The sequence below is a fragment of the Pecten maximus genome, chromosome 13, assembly GCF_902652985.1.
Source record: "Pecten maximus chromosome 13, xPecMax1.1, whole genome shotgun sequence".
Lineage (NCBI taxonomy): Eukaryota > Metazoa > Mollusca > Bivalvia > Pectinida > Pectinidae > Pecten > Pecten maximus.
The window spans coordinates 4,573,252-4,590,465 of NC_047027.1; the positions used below are offsets into that span (position 1 = coordinate 4,573,252).

Consider the following 17,214-nt stretch of genomic DNA (forward strand, 5'->3'; position numbering starts at 1 on the left):
GGAGGTGATGTTTGTGCCTGTTATGATTTGGGGAGATGTTTGTGCCTGGCCTGTTATGATTTGGGGAGATGATGTTTGTGCCTGGCCTGTTATGATTTGGGGAGATGATGTTTGTGCCTGTTATGATTTGGGGAGATGATGTTTGTGCCTGGCCTGTTATGAATTGGGGAGATGATGTTTGTGCCTGTTATGATTTGGGGAGGTGATGTTTGTGCCTGGCCTGTTATGAATTGGGGAGATGATGTTTGTGCCTGGCCTGTTATGATTTGGGGAGGTGATGTTTGTGCCTGGCCTGTTATGATTTGGGGAGATGATGTTTGTGCCTGTTATGATTTGGGGAGGTGATGTTTGTGCCTGGCCTGTTATGATTTGGGGAGATGTTTGTGCCTGGCCTGTTATGATTTGGGGAGATGTTTGTGCCTGGCCTGTTATGATTTGGGGAGGTGATGTTTGTGCCTGGCCTGTTATGATTTGGGGAGATGTTTGTGCCTGGCCTGTTATGATTTGGGGAGATGTTTGTGCCTGGCCTGTTATGATTTGGGGAGATGATGATGTTTGTGCCTGGCCTGTTATGAATTGGGGAGATGATGTTTGTGCCTGGCCTGTTATGATTTGGGGAGGTGATGTTTGTGCCTGGCCTGTTATGATTTGGGGAGATGATGTTTGTGCCTGGCCTGTTATGATTTGGGGAGATGATGTTTGTGCCTGGCCTGTTATGATTTGGGGAGGTGATGTTTGTGCCTGGCCTGTTATGATTTGGGGAGGTGATGTTTGTGCCTGGCCTGTTATGAAATGAGTAGATGATGTTTGTGCCTGGCCTGTTATGAATTGGGGAGATGATGTTTGTGCCAAGACATACCTTACCTGCAATAAGCCAAGGGAGATAATCCAAAAATGAGCGGACTTCTTGCAAGTCCGATAGCATGTGTCATTCCCACTTGACATTGGTTCTTATGCGATTGACTTGTTAGTCCCCGACCAGGATATTGGGTTATGGACTGAAGACATTCACACACGAATGGACCCCAACACAGATGTTCAGACTGATATCTTTATCTCCCCTTATTAGGAAGGGTTATATAAATACCTCATAAAATTAAGAAAATTAAATTGACTTTACTGGGTCGCGAGTTCGAAACCTACGTGGGCGCAGTTGCAAGGTACTGACTGTAGGCCGGTGGTTTTTCTCCGGGTTTCCTCCACCTCCAAAACATGGCACATCCTTAAATGACCCTGGCTGTTAATAGGACGTTAAACAAAATAAACTTCTCAAGTAACTGACCTGTCTGAAGTAATTCACCGAGTTTATATATAGCTGACCCTTCTGAAATAATAGTGAGGTTATACTGAAGTGCAGCCCTTGAACTGTCTTGGTAAGTAAAGTTAAAACAAATAGATTGCGTTTCAAAAGAAATTTATTTTATTCTTGATCATTAATAATATTTAAGTTACAAATTGAGAACAGACGACATCACACATTACTAGATAACACCAATGATTGTATTGATAAGGATCAAGAGTCTCGCATCATAAATATTTTATCATACAGAAGTTGATTAAAATCAATATAAAAATCAATTTAACAGTGAAGCACGTAAAATCTCTTATTAAGACATACAATACTGGATTACTTCACATTTATCTGTCACTGGTAGATTAAAATATACAATTAATAATCAATTTGTGAGTTGTCTTTCTTGTGTTGTTTTTCTATCATTTTTTTTTTTTTTTTTTGAGGGAGTTGAAAAATTAGGCATTTGAGTGGATTAAGGCCATTAAGCAGCTTGTTTCACATAATATATCAAACATCTACATTCTAATGAATTGATCTAGATTTCAAAGATCTCGAAAAACTGTCATCAAACCAAGTAAGCTATAATTGCTATGAATAACTTTATATATATATGGAAAAATGACAATTTAGCCAATATGATATTAAAAAAAAAAATTAAAAAAAAATCCCAATACATGTACATGACAATTCTTGTTTTGGCGATAACATTCCTAGTTAGATAATGATAGGCTAATTCTTGTTTTGGCGATAACATTCCTAGTTAGATAATGATAGGCTAATTCTTGTTTTGGCAATAAAGGGCCCCGGCGAGACATCAGTCCATTTCTGGTCAGGAGATACATTTTCTAAATTTCGCTAGTGTCCGTTTCCATTACATACAATTTAGGAAATTCAGGATTTCATGAGAACTACACTCAGCCCTCTTCCCCATTTTAACTGCCTGGACCTGGGACTAAAGCAATAATATACAGTGAACACAGAATTCAAGGCCTTTTCCATTTATTTGGACCAACTGCTTCAATGGTTCCAACATGCATCAATCATAGGCTTTAGGATATTCGTGTGAAAAATGTAAAGATTTCAGTAAAACGACTCTTAAAAAATACCTTACATAGACACACTCATAATCGTAACTAGAGATATTGATGATCGTTTCCCGCCAACACCTTTCATTACAGATTATACATGTATAGTTAAATCAATTAAAACATACAATGTTGTTGTGAGGATCAATATACCATAGATTGTACATGTGACTTTAGATGTTTATACCTTGGAAGTCTTCAGAAAGTAAAATAAGATCAATTACATAACATCTTATTTCCTAAATGAAGAACTCAGGGTCCAACAATTCGGACCACGATAAAGGAAAAAGGTCCTGGTTTAAAATGAGAACATGCTAGAAACTTGTGATGTAAACAGACTACATTATAAAGACATTCTCATCGGGACTTTCACACTTCTAACATAAAGATGAAAACTATGGTCCTCAATTCTATAGTGAAAAACAAACATTTACATTTTGTTGTATTTCTCTTAATGAGAACTTAGGTCAAGACTCGGGTGAGTTTTGTGACAAGATGTAAAACTCAGTACTAAAAAAATCTGTGAAACAAGTGTAGACAGAGGATCACAAGCTTTCAATAGTAAAGACAGACAAATGTAGGTTCAGAGCCCCTTATGAAATGTTAAAAAACATTATGCTGGATAAATGAATGGTCTCGGCCAAACAAGAAAGCACTCCGAAATTCTCTGGATGTTTTAATTTCTAAATGTTAGGGCTATTCCAGTAAAATATCTACCCAATGTAAGGACTCCAGGTTTGTCCAACAGGGACCAGTGATTCAATCACTAATCATAATAATAAGCTGGGTTTTCTTCAGTAACAACCACATATAAAATTTCTTTTCTTTTTCTCGTTGTCTCGTAGGATATATATTTTACTGTAATATCTCTTTAATACATGATACAAAAAATATGTAGCAATGAACGATTTATTACCCCATCAACATCCAGAGTCAGAATTTCCTTGTAGTAGTTAGTGGCTACATCACTGAACAGCATGAAACCACAACAGCATGAACAGCATGAAACCACAACAGCACAGGATGGTCCATGATCTATGATTTTCCTGAGTAACACAAACCACCCTTGCCTGAATCGAACCACACATCTCGTATCTTAACATCCTTGAAGTGTATTGACTAACAGGTGTTGTAGACAGGTTGTAGTTATAGACATGGTGTTAACTATAGAAGCCGAGCTGTATAATTTAACCATATAAATATACACCAGTTAACTTAAAATAAACAAATGTAAGTTTCTAGTAGTTGTACTCGCAAGCAGGATAATTCTCAAAGGAGAAATATTGTTACGGGTAGTTCTGTGATCTGGCTGAACATTGAAGATGAAATCTGAGACCCACTACATAAAGACATACATATAATATCATCATCAATGGTAAAACTAAAGGGATTACAATAAAACTTCAAACATAACATTATAAATAGAGACCAACAATATCAATCATAAAATCAACAATAATTACAAATGGATCAGTTTAAAAGCAGTATAGATCATTAAATAATAAATAAAACAGCATAAACTCCCCCATTTTAAGGTTCTAATGATAAGCCCCTTGCAAAACTGAATGTGATGATCTTGATTGATGTAATCCACTTTATATTAGTGACGAAATTCAATCATTTTTAAAATAAATTATCTCTGATGATGTCCTCTTAGAGTCAAATGATTTTGACCTGAGGTTTGACTTATACAGTCCACCTGAAGTCAAAAGTATGCAGGATAAATGAGATGATTGATAAACTCGATACAATAAGCAGGGTTCAAATTTCAAATGATGAAAGTTCACTCCTAAAAGACTCCAGTTGCTTTGAAAATGCTAGCTCTCCCAAGAGGTTTACTCCATAGACAGAAGCTCACTTGAGAGAAGGGAACTCGTCTGGCAGCAGTGCGTGGATCCTACAATTAGGACAGGTGCTCTGTTCCTTAAACCACTTACGGATACACTGTAAACCAGAGAAAGTACAAGTTGTTAATATAAAATCTCAGTTTGAATTATATTTGGACATTTGTAAGCAAATAATTCCTCAATCAAACATTACTTCTATCAAGTCTACCTTCTATCAAGTCTACCTTCTATCAAATTTAATGAATTGCATAAAATTGGTAGGAGACCAAACCCCATACAGTACTAAATCTATTTTGGAGTCCGTAGGAAACCAAGCCTAAATCAAGTATTTGAGTCCATAGAAGATCTGGCCCTTTACAATATTTAACCTATTTTGGAAACTGTAGGAGACCCAGCCCTGTACAGTATTGGGAGTCTGTAGGAGACCCAGCCCTGTATAGTATTGGGAGTTTGTAGGAGACCCAGCCCTGTACAGTATTGGGAGTCTGTGGGAGACCCAGCCCTGTATAGTATTGGAGAGTCTGTAGGAGACCCAGCCCTGTATAGTATTGGGGGTCTGTAGGAGACCCAGCCCTGTACAGTATTGGGGAGTCTGTAGGAGACCCAGCCCTGTACAGTATTGGAGAGTCTGTAGGAGACCCAGCCCTGTACAGTATTGGGGAGTCTGTAGGAGACCCAGCCCTGTACAGTATTGGGGAGTCTGTAGGAGACCAAGCCCTGTATAGTATTGGGGGTCTGTAGGAGACCCAGCCCTGTATAGTATTGGGGAGTCTGTAGGAGACCCAGCCCTGTATAGTATTGGGGAGTCTGCAGGAGACCCAGCCCTGTACAGTATTGGGAGTCTGTAGGAGACCCAGCCCTGTATAGTATTGGGGAGTCTGTAGGAGACCCAGCCGTGTATAGTATTGGGGAGTCTGTACGAGACCCAGCCCTGTACAGTATTGGGAGTCTGTAGGAGACCCAGCCCTGTACAGTATTGGGAGTCTGTAGGAGACCCAGCCCTGTACAGTATTGGGAGTCTGTAGGAGACCCAGCCCTGTACAGTATTGGGAGTCTGTAGGAGACCCAGCCCTGTACAGTATTGGGAGTCTGTAGGAGACCCAGGCCTGTACAGTATTGGGGAGTCTGTAGGTGACCCAGCCCTGTACAGTATTGGGAGTCTGTAGGAGACCCAGCCCTGTATAGTATTGGGGAGTCTGTAGGAGACCCAGCCCTGTATAGTATTGGGGAGTCTGTAGGAGACCCAGCCCTGTATAGTATTGGGGAGTCTGTAGGAGACCCAGCCCTGTATAGTATTGGGGAGTCTGTAGGAGACCCAGCCCTGTACAGTATTGGGGAGTCTGTAGGAGACCCAGCCCTGTACAGTATTGGGGAGTCTGTAGGAGACCCAGCCCTGTACAGTATTGGGGAGTCTGTAGGAGACCCAGCCGTGTACAGTATTGGGGAGTCTGTAGGAGACCCAGCCGTGTACAGTATTGGGAGTCTGTAGGAGACCTAGCCCTGTACAGTATTGGGAGAGTCTGTAGGAGACCCAGCCCTGTACAGTATTGGGAGTCTGTAGGAGACCCAGCCGTGTACAGTATGGGGAGTCTGTAGGAGACCCAGCCCTGTACAGTATTGGGGAGTCTGTAGGAGACCCAGCCGTGTACAGTATTGGGAGTCTGTAGGAGACCCAGCCCTGTATAGTATGGGGAGTCTGTAGGAGACCCAGCCCTGTACAGTATTGGGGAGTCTGTAGGAGACCCAGCCCTGTATAGTATTGGGGAGTCTGTAGGAGACCCAGCCCTGTATAGTATTGGGGAGTCTGTAGGAGACCCAGCCCTGTATAGTATTGGGGAGTCTGTAGGAGACCCAGCCCTGTATAGTATTGGGGAGTCTGTAGGAGACCCAGCCGTGTACAGTATTGGGAGTCTGTAGGAGACCCAGCCCTGTATAGTATGGGGAGTCTGTAGGAGACCCAGCCCTGTACAGTATTGGGGAGTCTGTAGGAGACCCAGCCCTGTACAGTATTGGGGAGTCTGTAGGAGACCCAGCCCTGCACAGTATTGGGAGTCTGTAGGAGACCCAGCCCTGTATAGTATTGGGGGTCTGTAGGAGACCCAGGCCTGTATAGTGTTGGGGAGTCTGTAGGAGACCCAGCCCTGTACAGTATTGGGAGTCTGTAGGAGACCCAGCCCTGTACAGTATTGGGAGTCTGTAGGAGACCCAGCCCTGTACAGTATTGGGGGTCTGTAGGAGACCCAGCCCTGTACAGTATTGGGGAGTCTGTAGGAGACCCAGCCCTGTACAGTATTGGGAGTCTGTAGGAGACCCAGCCCTGTACAGTATTGGGGAGTCTGTAGGAGACCCAGCCCTGTACAGTATTGGGAGTCTGTAGGAGACCCAGCCCTGTATAGTATTGGGGAGTCTGTAGGAGACCCAGCCCTGTATAGTATTGGGGAGTCTGTAGGAGACCCAGGCCTGTACAGTATTGGGAGTCTGTAGGAGACCCAGCCCTGTATAGTATTGGGGAGTCTGTAGGAGACCCAGCCCTGTACAGTATTGGGAGTCTGTAGGAGACCCAGCCCTGTATAGTATTGGGGAGTCTGTAGGAGACCCAGCCCTGTACAGTATTGGGAGTCTGTAGGAGACCCAGCCCTGTATAGTATTGGGAGTCTGTAGGAGACCCAGCCCTGTATAGTATTGGGGAGTCTGTAGGAGACCCAGCCCTGTACAGTATTGGGGAGTCTGTAGGAGACCCAGCCCTGTATAGTATTGGGGAGTCTGTAGGAGACCCAGCCCTGTATAGTATTTGGGAGTCTGTAGGAGACCCAGCCCTGTATAGTATTGGGGAGTCTGTAGGAGACCCAGCCCTGTACAGTATTGGGGAGTCTGTAGGAGACCCAGCCCTGTACAGTATTGGGGAGTCTGTAGGAGACCCAGCCCTGTATAGTATTGGGGAGTCTGTAGGAGACCCAGCCCTGTACAGTATTGGGGAGTCTGTAGGAGACCCAGCCCTGTATAGTATTGGGGAGTCTGTAGGACACCCAGCCCTGTATAGTATTGGGGAGTCTGTAGAAGACCCAGCCCTGTATAGTATTGGGGAGTCTGTAGGAGACCCAGCCGTGTACAGTATTGGGAGTCTGTAGGTGACCCAGCCCTGTACAGTATTGGGGAGTCTGTAGAAGACCCAGCCCTGTATAGTATTGGGGAGTCTGTAGGAGACCCAGCCCTGTACAGTATTGGGGAGTGTATAGGAGACCCAGCCCTGTACAGTATTGGGGAGTCTGTAGGAGACCCAGCCCTGTATAGTATTGGGGAGTCTGTAGGAGACCCAGCCCTGTATAGTATTGGGGAGTCTGTAGGAGACCCAGCCCTGTATAGTATTGGGGAGTCTGTAGGAGACCCAGCCCTGTACAGTATTGGGGAGTCTGTAGGAGACCCAGCCCTGTATAGTATTGGGGAGTCTGTAGGAGACCCAGCCCTGTACAGTATTGGGAGTCTGTAGGAGACCCAGCCCTGTACAGTATTGGGGAGTCTGTAGGAGACCCAGCCCTGTACAGTATTGGGGAGTCTGTAGGAGACCCAGCCCTGTACAGTATTGGGAGTCTGTAGGAGACCCAGCCCTGTACAGTATTGGGGAGTCTGTAGGAGACCCAGCCCTGTACAGTATTGGGGAGTCTGTAGGAGACCCAGCCCTGTATAGTATTGGGGAGTCTGTAGGAGACCCAGCCCTGTATAGTATTGGGGAGTCTGTAGGAGACCCAGCCGTGTACAGTATTGGGAGTCTGTAGGAGACCCAGCCCTGTATAGTATGGGGAGTCTGTAGGAGACCCAGCCCTGTACAGTATTGGGGAGTCTGTAGGAGACCCAGCCCTGTACATTATTGGGGAGTCTGTAGGAGACCCAGCCCTGTACAGTATTGGGGAGTCTGTAGGAGACCCAGCCCTGTATAGTATTGGGGAGTCTGTAGGAGACCCAGCCCTGTACAGTATTGGGGAGTCTGTAGGAGACCCAGCCCTGTATAGTATTGGGGAGTCTGTAGGAGACCCAGCCCTGTATAGTATTGGGAGTCTGTAGGAGACCCAGCCCTGTATAGTATTGGGGAGTCTGTAGGAGACCCAGCCCTGTACAGTATTGGGGAGTCTGTAGGAGACCCAGCCCTGTACAGTATTGGGGAGTCTGTAGGAGACCCAGCCCTGTATAGTATTGGGGAGTCTGTAGGAGACCCAGCCCTGTACAGTATTGGGGAGTCTGTAGGAGACCCAGCCCTGTATAGTATTGGGGAGTCTGTAGGACACCCAGCCCTGTATAGTATTGGGGAGTCTGTAGAAGACCCAGCCCTGTATAGTATTGGGGAGTCTGTAGGAGACCCAGCCGTGTACAGTATTGGGAGTCTGTAGGTGACCCAGCCCTGTACAGTATTGGGGAGTCTGTAGAAGACCCAGCCCTGTATAGTATTGGGGAGTCTGTAGGAGACCCAGCCCTGTACAGTATTGGGGAGTGTATAGGAGACCCAGCCCTGTACAGTATTGGGGAGTCTGTAGGAGACCCAGCCCTGTATAGTATTGGGGAGTCTGTAGGAGACCCAGCCCTGTATAGTATTGGGGAGTCTGTAGGAGACCCAGACCTGTATAGTATTGGGGAGTCTGTAGGAGACCCAGCCCTGTACAGTATTGGGGAGTCTGTAGGAGACCCAGCCCTGTATAGTATTGGGGAGTCTGTAGGAGACCCAGCCCTGTACAGTATTGGGAGTCTGTAGGAGACCCAGCCCTGTACAGTATTGGGGAGTCTGTAGGAGACCCAGCCCTGTACAGTATTGGGGAGTGTGTAGGAGACCCAGCCCTGTACAGTATTGGGAGTCTGTAGGAGACCCAGTCCTGTACAGTATTGGGGAGTCTGTAGGAGACCCAGCCCTGTACAGTATTGGGGAGTCTGTAGGAGACCCAGCCCTGTACAGTATTGGGGAGTCTGTAGGAGACCCAGCCCTGTACAGTATTGGGGAGTCTGTAGGAGACCCAGCCCTGTACAGTATTGGGGAGTCTGTAGGAGACCCAGCCCTGTACAGTATTGGGGAGTCTGTAGGAGACCCAGCCCTGTACAGTATTGGGGAGTCTGTAGGAGACCCAGCCCTGTATAGTATTGGGGAGTCTGTAGGAGACCCAGCCCTGTACAGTATTGGGGAGTCTGTAGGAGACCCAGCCCTGTACAGTATTGGGAGTCTGTAGGAGACCCAGCCCTGTATAGTATTGGGGAGTCTGTAGGAGACCCAGCCCTGTATAGTATTGGGGAGTCTGTAGGAGACCCAGCCCTGTACAGTATTGGGAGTCTGTAGGAGACCCAGCCCTGTACAGTATTGGGAGTCTGTAGGAGACCCAGCCCTGTACAGTATTGGGGAGTCTGTAGGAGACCCAGCCCTGTACAGTATTGGGAGTCTGTAGGAGACCCAGCCCTGTACAGTATTGGGAGTCTGTAGGAGACCCAGCCCTGTACAGTATTGGGGAGTCTGTAGGAGACCCAGCCCTGTACAGTATTGGGGGTCTGTAGGAGACCCAGCCCTGTACAGTATTGGGGAGTCTGTAGGAGACCCAGCCCTGTACAGTATTGGGGAGTCTGTAGGAGACCCAGCCCTGTACAGTATTGGGGGTCTGTAGGAGACCCGGCCCTGTACAGTATTGGGGGTCTGTAGGAGACCCAGCCCTGTATAGTATTGGGGAGTCTGTAGGAGACCCAGGCCTGTATAGTATTGGGGAGTCTGTAGGAGACCCAGCCCTGTATAGTATTGGGGAGTCTGTAGGAGACCCAGCCCTGTATAGTATTGGGGAGTCTGTAGGAGACCCAGCCCTGTATAGTATTGGGGAGTCTGTAGGAGACCCAGCCCTGTACAGTATTGGGGAGTCTGTAGGAGACCCAGCCCCTGTATAGTATTGGGAGTCTGTAGGAGACCCAGCCCTGTACAGTATTGGGGAGTCTGTAGGAGACCCAGCCCTGTATAGTATTGGGGAGCCCCCCCCCAACCCTACACCCAAGTCTTTCTTTATGAATTGAAATATCCAGCGCATTTCATTGGGAAAAATCATTTGCAAACAAAAAATAATTGAAGTTGCTGATATACATACCTCATCATGGAATCTATGACTGCAGTCCAGAGTGCGTGTAGTTGTGGGTGTCATCTCTTCATGACAAATAACACATGGATCTTCATCCTCCTCAAACACCTCATTTGTACCATCAGACGCCTGGAAGGCCCAGTTGGTGGCTAGCCCCGGGGGTGGGGCAATAGGCTTAGGGGGAGTAGGTCTTTGTGTGGCAGACATCTATGTAGTATTGGGGAGTCTGTAGAGACCCTGTATTGGGGAGTCTGTAGGAGACACAGCCCCGTATAGTATTGGGGAGTTGCTGATATACATACCTCATCATGGAATCTATGACTGCAGTCCAGAGTGCGTGTAGTTGTGGGTGTCATCTCTTCATGACAAATAACACATGGATCTTCATCCTCCTCAAACACCTCATTTGTACCATCAGACGCCTGGAAGGCCCAGTTGGTGGCTAGCCCCGGGGGTGGGGCAATAGGCTTAGGGGGAGTAGGTCTTTGTGTGGCAGACATCTAGGGACAAGATCAAAAAGTTTTTAAATTTTCATTTATTTTGTTTCAAGATAAATAAAACAAAACAATTTTCAGTTGAGGAGGATTCTATTGATGCTTTCTATAAACAATGGGTGAACCAGTCAACCCACTCCTAAAATGCTGTCAGATGGTTTCAGATCTGTTTGGTAAAATCTTTTAAAGTGTGGTAAAAATTTTGGATCATTTAATAAGGGTACAATATACTAATAATTTTTCAACTAGAAATATTGTGGTGAAACTCACACAACCCAACTTCTGTTTTTGATGAAAATGGAACTGAACTAAACATTTTGCCAGATCCAAATGTGTCAAAAATTTGAGGGAGGAGGGCATTCTAAATTTAGAGCACAACATAAACATTTTTTCCATAAGAACTCTTACTAATGCTAAATAATAGCATCCTTTTACTATATCATTGTTAAAAAGTGAAATTTCTCAACTAACTAAATCTGTTATTGACAGAAAGATTGGCAAAAAGAAACACTTTATTTCTCTGACCACTTCATGGTGGGGTATAACGTGAAAATTATTTATGACAGAAGCCTCCATTAATGAATTTTTCAAGGACTTAAGACATCTATATCAAATATTCAAATATAATGTTTATTTCTGGAGACATATCTAAGGTAGCATGTTGTTTCTGGAGACATCTCTACATTTGAGGAAGTATTTTGTTTCTGGAGACTTATCTCTACCTCTGAGGAAGTATTTTGTTTCTGGAGATATATCTCTCTACCTTTGAGGAAGTATTTCTTTCTGGAGACAGTATTTTGTTTCTGGAGACTTATCTCTACCTTTGAGGAAGTATTTTGTTTCTGGAGACATATCTCTCTACCTTTGAGGAAGTATTTTATGTCTGGAGACATATCTCTCTACCTTTGAGGAAGTATTTTATGTCTGGAGACATATCTCTACATTTGAGGAAGTATTTTATGTCTGGAGACATATCTCTCTACCTTTGAGGAAGTATTTTGTTTCTGGAGATATATCTCTACATTTGAGGAAGTATTTTGTTTCTGGAGACATATCTCTCTACCTTTGAGGAAGTATTTTATGTCTGGAGACATATATCTCTACCTTTGAGGAAGTATTTTATGTCTGGAGACATATCTCTCTACCTTTGAGGAAGTATTTTGTTTCTGGAGACATATCTCTACCTTTGAGGAAGTATTTTGTTTCTGGAGATATATCTCTACCTTTGAGGAAGTATTTTATGTCTGGAGACATATCTCTACATTTGAGGAAGTATTTTGTTTCTGGAGACATCTCTACATTTGAGGAAGTATTCTATGTCTGGAGACACATCTCTACATTTGAGGAAGTATTTTATGTCTGGAGACACATCTCTACATTTGAGGAAGTATTTTGTTTCTGGAGACATATCTCTCTACATTTGAGGAAGTATTTTATGTCTGGAGACATATTCTAATTGAGGAGAGTATTTATGTCTGGAGACACATCTCTACCTTTGAGGAAGTATTTTTGTCTGGAGACAATCTCCTTAACAGTTTGGGAAATATTGAGAAAGTTTATGTTCTGGAGACATATCTCTACCTTTGAGGAAGTATTTTTTTGGGTATGCTGGAGACACATCTCTACCTTTGAGGAAGTATTCTTTGCTGGAGAAGATTTCGGAACTATCTCTACCTTTGAGGAAGTATTTTGTTTCTGGAGACATATCTCTCTACATTTGAGGAAGTATTATGTTTCTGGAGACTTATCTCTACCTTTGAGGAAGTATTTTGTTTCTGGAGACATATCTCTCTACATTTGAGGAAGTATTTTATGTCTGGAGATATATCTCTACATTTGAGGAAGTATTTTGTTTCTGGAGACATATCTCTCTACCATTGAGGAAGTATTATGTTTCTGGAGACTTATCTCTCTACATTTGAGGAAGTATTTTGTTTCTGGAGACACATCTCTACATTTGAGGAAGTATTTTATGTCTGGAGACATATCTCTACCTTTGAGGAAGTATTTTGTTTCTGGAGACATATCTCTACCTTTGAGGAAGTATTTTGTTTCTGGAGACATATATCTCTACCTTTGAGGAAGTATTTTGTTTCTGGAGACATATCTCTACCTTTGAGGAAGTATTTTGTTTCTGGAGACATATATCTCTACCTTTGAGGAAGTATTTTGTTTCTGGAGACATATATCTCTACCTTTGAGGAAGTATTTTATGTCTGGAGACATATATCTCTACATTTGAGGAAGTATTCTATGTCTGGAGACACATCTCTACATTTGAGGAAGTATTTTATGTCTGGAGACATATCTCTCTACCTTTGAGGAAGTATTTTGTTTCTGGAGACACATCTCTACATTTGAGGAAGTATTTTATGTCTGGAGACATATCTCTACCTTTGAGGAAGTATTTTGTTTCTGGAGACATATCTCTACCTTTGAGGAAGTATTTTGTTTCTGGAGACATATATCTCTACCTTTGAGGAAGTATTTTGTTTCTGGAGACATATATCTCTACATTTGAGGAAGTATTTTGTTTCTGGAGACAGTATTTTGTTTCTGGAGACTTATCTCTACCTTTGAGGAAGTATTTTATGTCTGGAGACACATCTCTACCTTTGAGGAAGTATTATGTTTCTGGAGACTTATCTCTACCTTTGAGGAAGTATTTTGTTTCTGGAGACATATCTCTCTACCTTTGAGGAAGTATTTTGTTTCTGGAGACATATCTCTCTACCTTTGAGGAAGTATTATGTTTCTGGAGACTTATCTCTACCTTTGAGGAAGTATTTTGTTTCTGGAGACATATCTCTCTACCTTTGAGGAAGTATTTTGTTTCTGGAGACATATCTCTACCTTTGAGGAAGTATTTTGTTTCTGGAGACATATCTCTCTACATTTGAGGAAGTATTTTATGTCTGGAGACACATCTCTACCTTTGAGGAAGTATTATGTTTCTGGAGACTTATCTCTCTACATTTGAGGAAGTATTTTATGTCTGGAGACACATCTCTACCTTTGAGGAAGTATTATGTTTCTGGAGACTTATCTCTACCTTTGAGGAAGTATTTTGTTTCTGGAGACATATCTCTCTACCTTTGAGGAAGTATTTTGTTTCTGGAGACATATCTCTACCTTTGAGGAAGTATTTTGTTTCTGGAGACACATCTCTACCTTTGAGGAAGTATTTTGTTTCTGGAGACATATCTCTACCTTTGAGGAAGTATTTTGTTGTTGTCTTTGTTCATGAGTATGAATGAGTTCTACAATCTGGTTCACGATCTCGTCCATAGTTGCCCCTGACAACGAGCCTCCTTTGGCCTGTCTTAACTCCTGGATCAGCCTTACGAATACTGGCCTGGAATTGAAACAGTGATATTAAACTATAATGTAGACAAGTGCATTCATAAGTATCAAAACATCAAGCTGTCTATCTAAAGACAGGTCACAGAACAGGAAGTTATAATCCTGTCCACGTAACACCTTGGTGTACATAAACTTCACCGGTCTTCTGTATGATGAATGTGACAATAATTAAGTCATTGTCTGATGAATGTGACAATAATTAAGTCATTGTCTGATGAATGTGACAATAATTAAGTCATTGTCTGATGAATGTGACAATAATTAAGTCATTGTCTGATGAATGTGACAATAATGAAGTCATTGTCTGATGAATGTGACAATAATTAAGTCATTGTCTGATGAATGTGACAATAATGAAGTCATTGTCTGATGAATGTGACAATAATGAAGTCATTGTCTGATGAATGTGACAATAATTAAGTCATTGTCTGATGAATGTGACAATTAAGTCATTGTCTGATGAATGTGACAATAATTAAGTCATTGTCTGATGAATGTGACAATAATGAAGTCATTGTCTGATGAATGTGACAATAATTAAGTCATTGTCTGATGAATGTGACAATTAAGTCATTGTCTGATGAATGTGACAATAATTAAGTCATTGTCTGATGAATGACAAGAATGAAGTCATTGTCTGATGAATGACAAGAATGAAGTCATTGTCTGATGAATGTGACAAGCATAAAGTCATTGTCTGATGAATGTGACAAGCATAAAGTCATTGTCTGATGAATGTGACAAGATTTGTCAGTCTGATGAATGTGACAAGATTTGTCAGTCTGATGAATGTGACAAGATTTGTCAGTCTGATGAATGTGACAAGAATGAAGTCATTGTCTGATGAATGTGACAATTAAGTCATTGTCTGATGAATGTGACAATAATTAAGTCATTGTCCGATGAATGTGACAAGAATGAAGTCATTGTCTGATGAATGACAAGAATGAAGTCACCGTCAGATGAATGTGACAAGAATGAAGTCATTGTCTGATGAATGTGACAAGAATGAATTCATTGTCTGATGAATGTGACAATAATTAAGTCATTGTCTGATGAATGTGACAAGAATAAAGTCACCGTCAGATGAATGTGACAAGCATTAAGTCATTGTCTGATGAATGTGACAAGATTTGTCAGTCTGATGAATGTGACAAGCATTAAGTCACTGTCTGATGAATGTGACAAGAATCAAGTCACTGTCTGATGAATGTGACAAGATTTGTCAGTCTGATGAATGTGACAAGCATTAAGTCACTGTCTGATGAATGTGACAAGAATAAAGCACTGTCTGATGAATGTGACAAGAATGAAGTCACCGTCAGATGAGTGTGACAAGAATGAAGTCATTGTCTGATGAATGTGACAAGCATAAAGTCATTGTCTGATGAATGTGACAAGAATAAAGTCACCGTCAGATGAATGTGACAAGAATGAAGTCATTGTCTGATGAATGTGACAAGAATAAAGTCACCGTCAGATGAGTGTGACAAGAATAAAGTCACCGTCAGATGAATGTGACAAGAATGAAGTCATTGTCTGATGAATGTGACAAGAATGAAGTCATTGTCTGTTGAATGTGACAAGAATAAAGTCACCGTCAGATGAATGTGACAAGCATTAAGTCATTGTCTGATGAATGTGACAAGAATTAAGTCATTGTCAGATGAGTGTGACAAGAATAAAGTCATTGTCTGGTGAATGTGACAAGAATAAAGTCATTGTCAGATGAGTGTGACAAGAATAAAGTCACCGTCAGATGAGTGTGACAAGAATAAAGTCACCGTCAGATGAATATGACAAGCATAAAGTCATTGTCTGATGAATGTGACAAGAATAAAGTCATTGTCTGTTGAATGTGACAAGAATCAAGTCATTGTTCGATGAATGTGACAAGAATGAAGTCATTGTCTGATGAGTGTGACAAGAATGAAGTCATTGTCCGATGAATGTGACAAGAATGAAGTCATTGTCTGATGAATGTGACAAGAATTAAGTCACCGTCAGATGAATGTGACAAGAATTAAGTCATTGTCTGATGAATGTGACAAGCATAAAAACATTGTCTGATGAATGTGACAAGAATGAAGTCACCGTCAGATGAATGTGACAAGAATTAAGTCATTGTCTGATGAATGTGACAAGAATGAAGTCATTGTCTGATGAATGTGACAAGAATGAAGTCACTGTCTGATGAATGTGACAAGAATGAAGTCATTGTCTGATGAATGTGACAAGAATGAAGTCATTGTCTGATGAATGTGACAAGAATAAAGTCACTGTCTGATGAATGTGACAAGAATGAAGTCATTGTCCGATGAATGTGACAAGAATGAAGTCATTGTCTGATGAATGTGACAAGAATAAAGTCACCGTCAGATGAATGTGACAAGCATAAAGTCATTGTATGATGAATGTGACAAGAATAAAGTCACCGTCAGATGAATGTGACAAGAATTAAGTCACTGCATGATGAATGTGACAAGAGTGTAGTGACTGTAATGATTATGTCACAAAATCCAATACACTGTGTGATATACACACTCATTGCAATGAAAAGCAACTTGGAGCATTAAATATCTGCCACAAAGACCGTTTACATCTCCTGGGATAATTTAATGACACTGATTTACCTGTTATATTTGGGGACAGCCACTTGTAATTTAGCAATGAGTTTCTCAAAGCTGTTCTGCTTTGGCTGTGGGACAGAAAGTCCTGGTCTAAGTGGGGGACGCACCCCGGCAATGAGTGGTGGGCGTGGGCCTAATGGACGTGGAGGAAGGAACCCTGGTGTCCTCGTAGGTGGAGCCAACGGACGTGGCTGGGAGCCATTGGGAGTAGCTAAGGGCTTCGGTGGCAAAGGTTTCTCAGCAAGTTTGGTCCTGCTGGCTCCATGATCTAAACTGACTTCATTAATGGATGGCATTGTGAATGAAGCCATTCCATCAGCTTCCGGAGAGTTATCTCCCCCTCCTTTCATACCTGACAGTGGTGAGCTAAATGTTATGCCTCCCTGTAATAATAAACAATTTCAATGGTTTT

General features: G+C 42.5%; 1 protein-coding gene across 1 annotated transcript; it reads right to left on the reverse strand.

Annotated features, from left to right (window-relative positions):
• Window positions 1–1,397: 1,397 nt before the first annotated feature.
• Window positions 1,398–11,717, reverse strand: LOC117340274 (E3 ubiquitin-protein ligase DZIP3-like). Its single transcript, XM_033902036.1, has 3 exons — window positions 11,631–11,717; window positions 10,618–10,815; window positions 1,398–4,323 (listed from the first exon to the last, which is right to left on the reverse strand). The coding sequence occupies exons 1-3, from the start codon at window positions 11,700–11,702 to the stop codon at window positions 4,234–4,236; spliced, it is 360 nt and encodes a 119-aa protein (XP_033757927.1). The 5' UTR covers window positions 11,703–11,717; the 3' UTR covers window positions 1,398–4,233.
• Window positions 11,718–17,214: the final 5,497 nt, after the last annotated feature.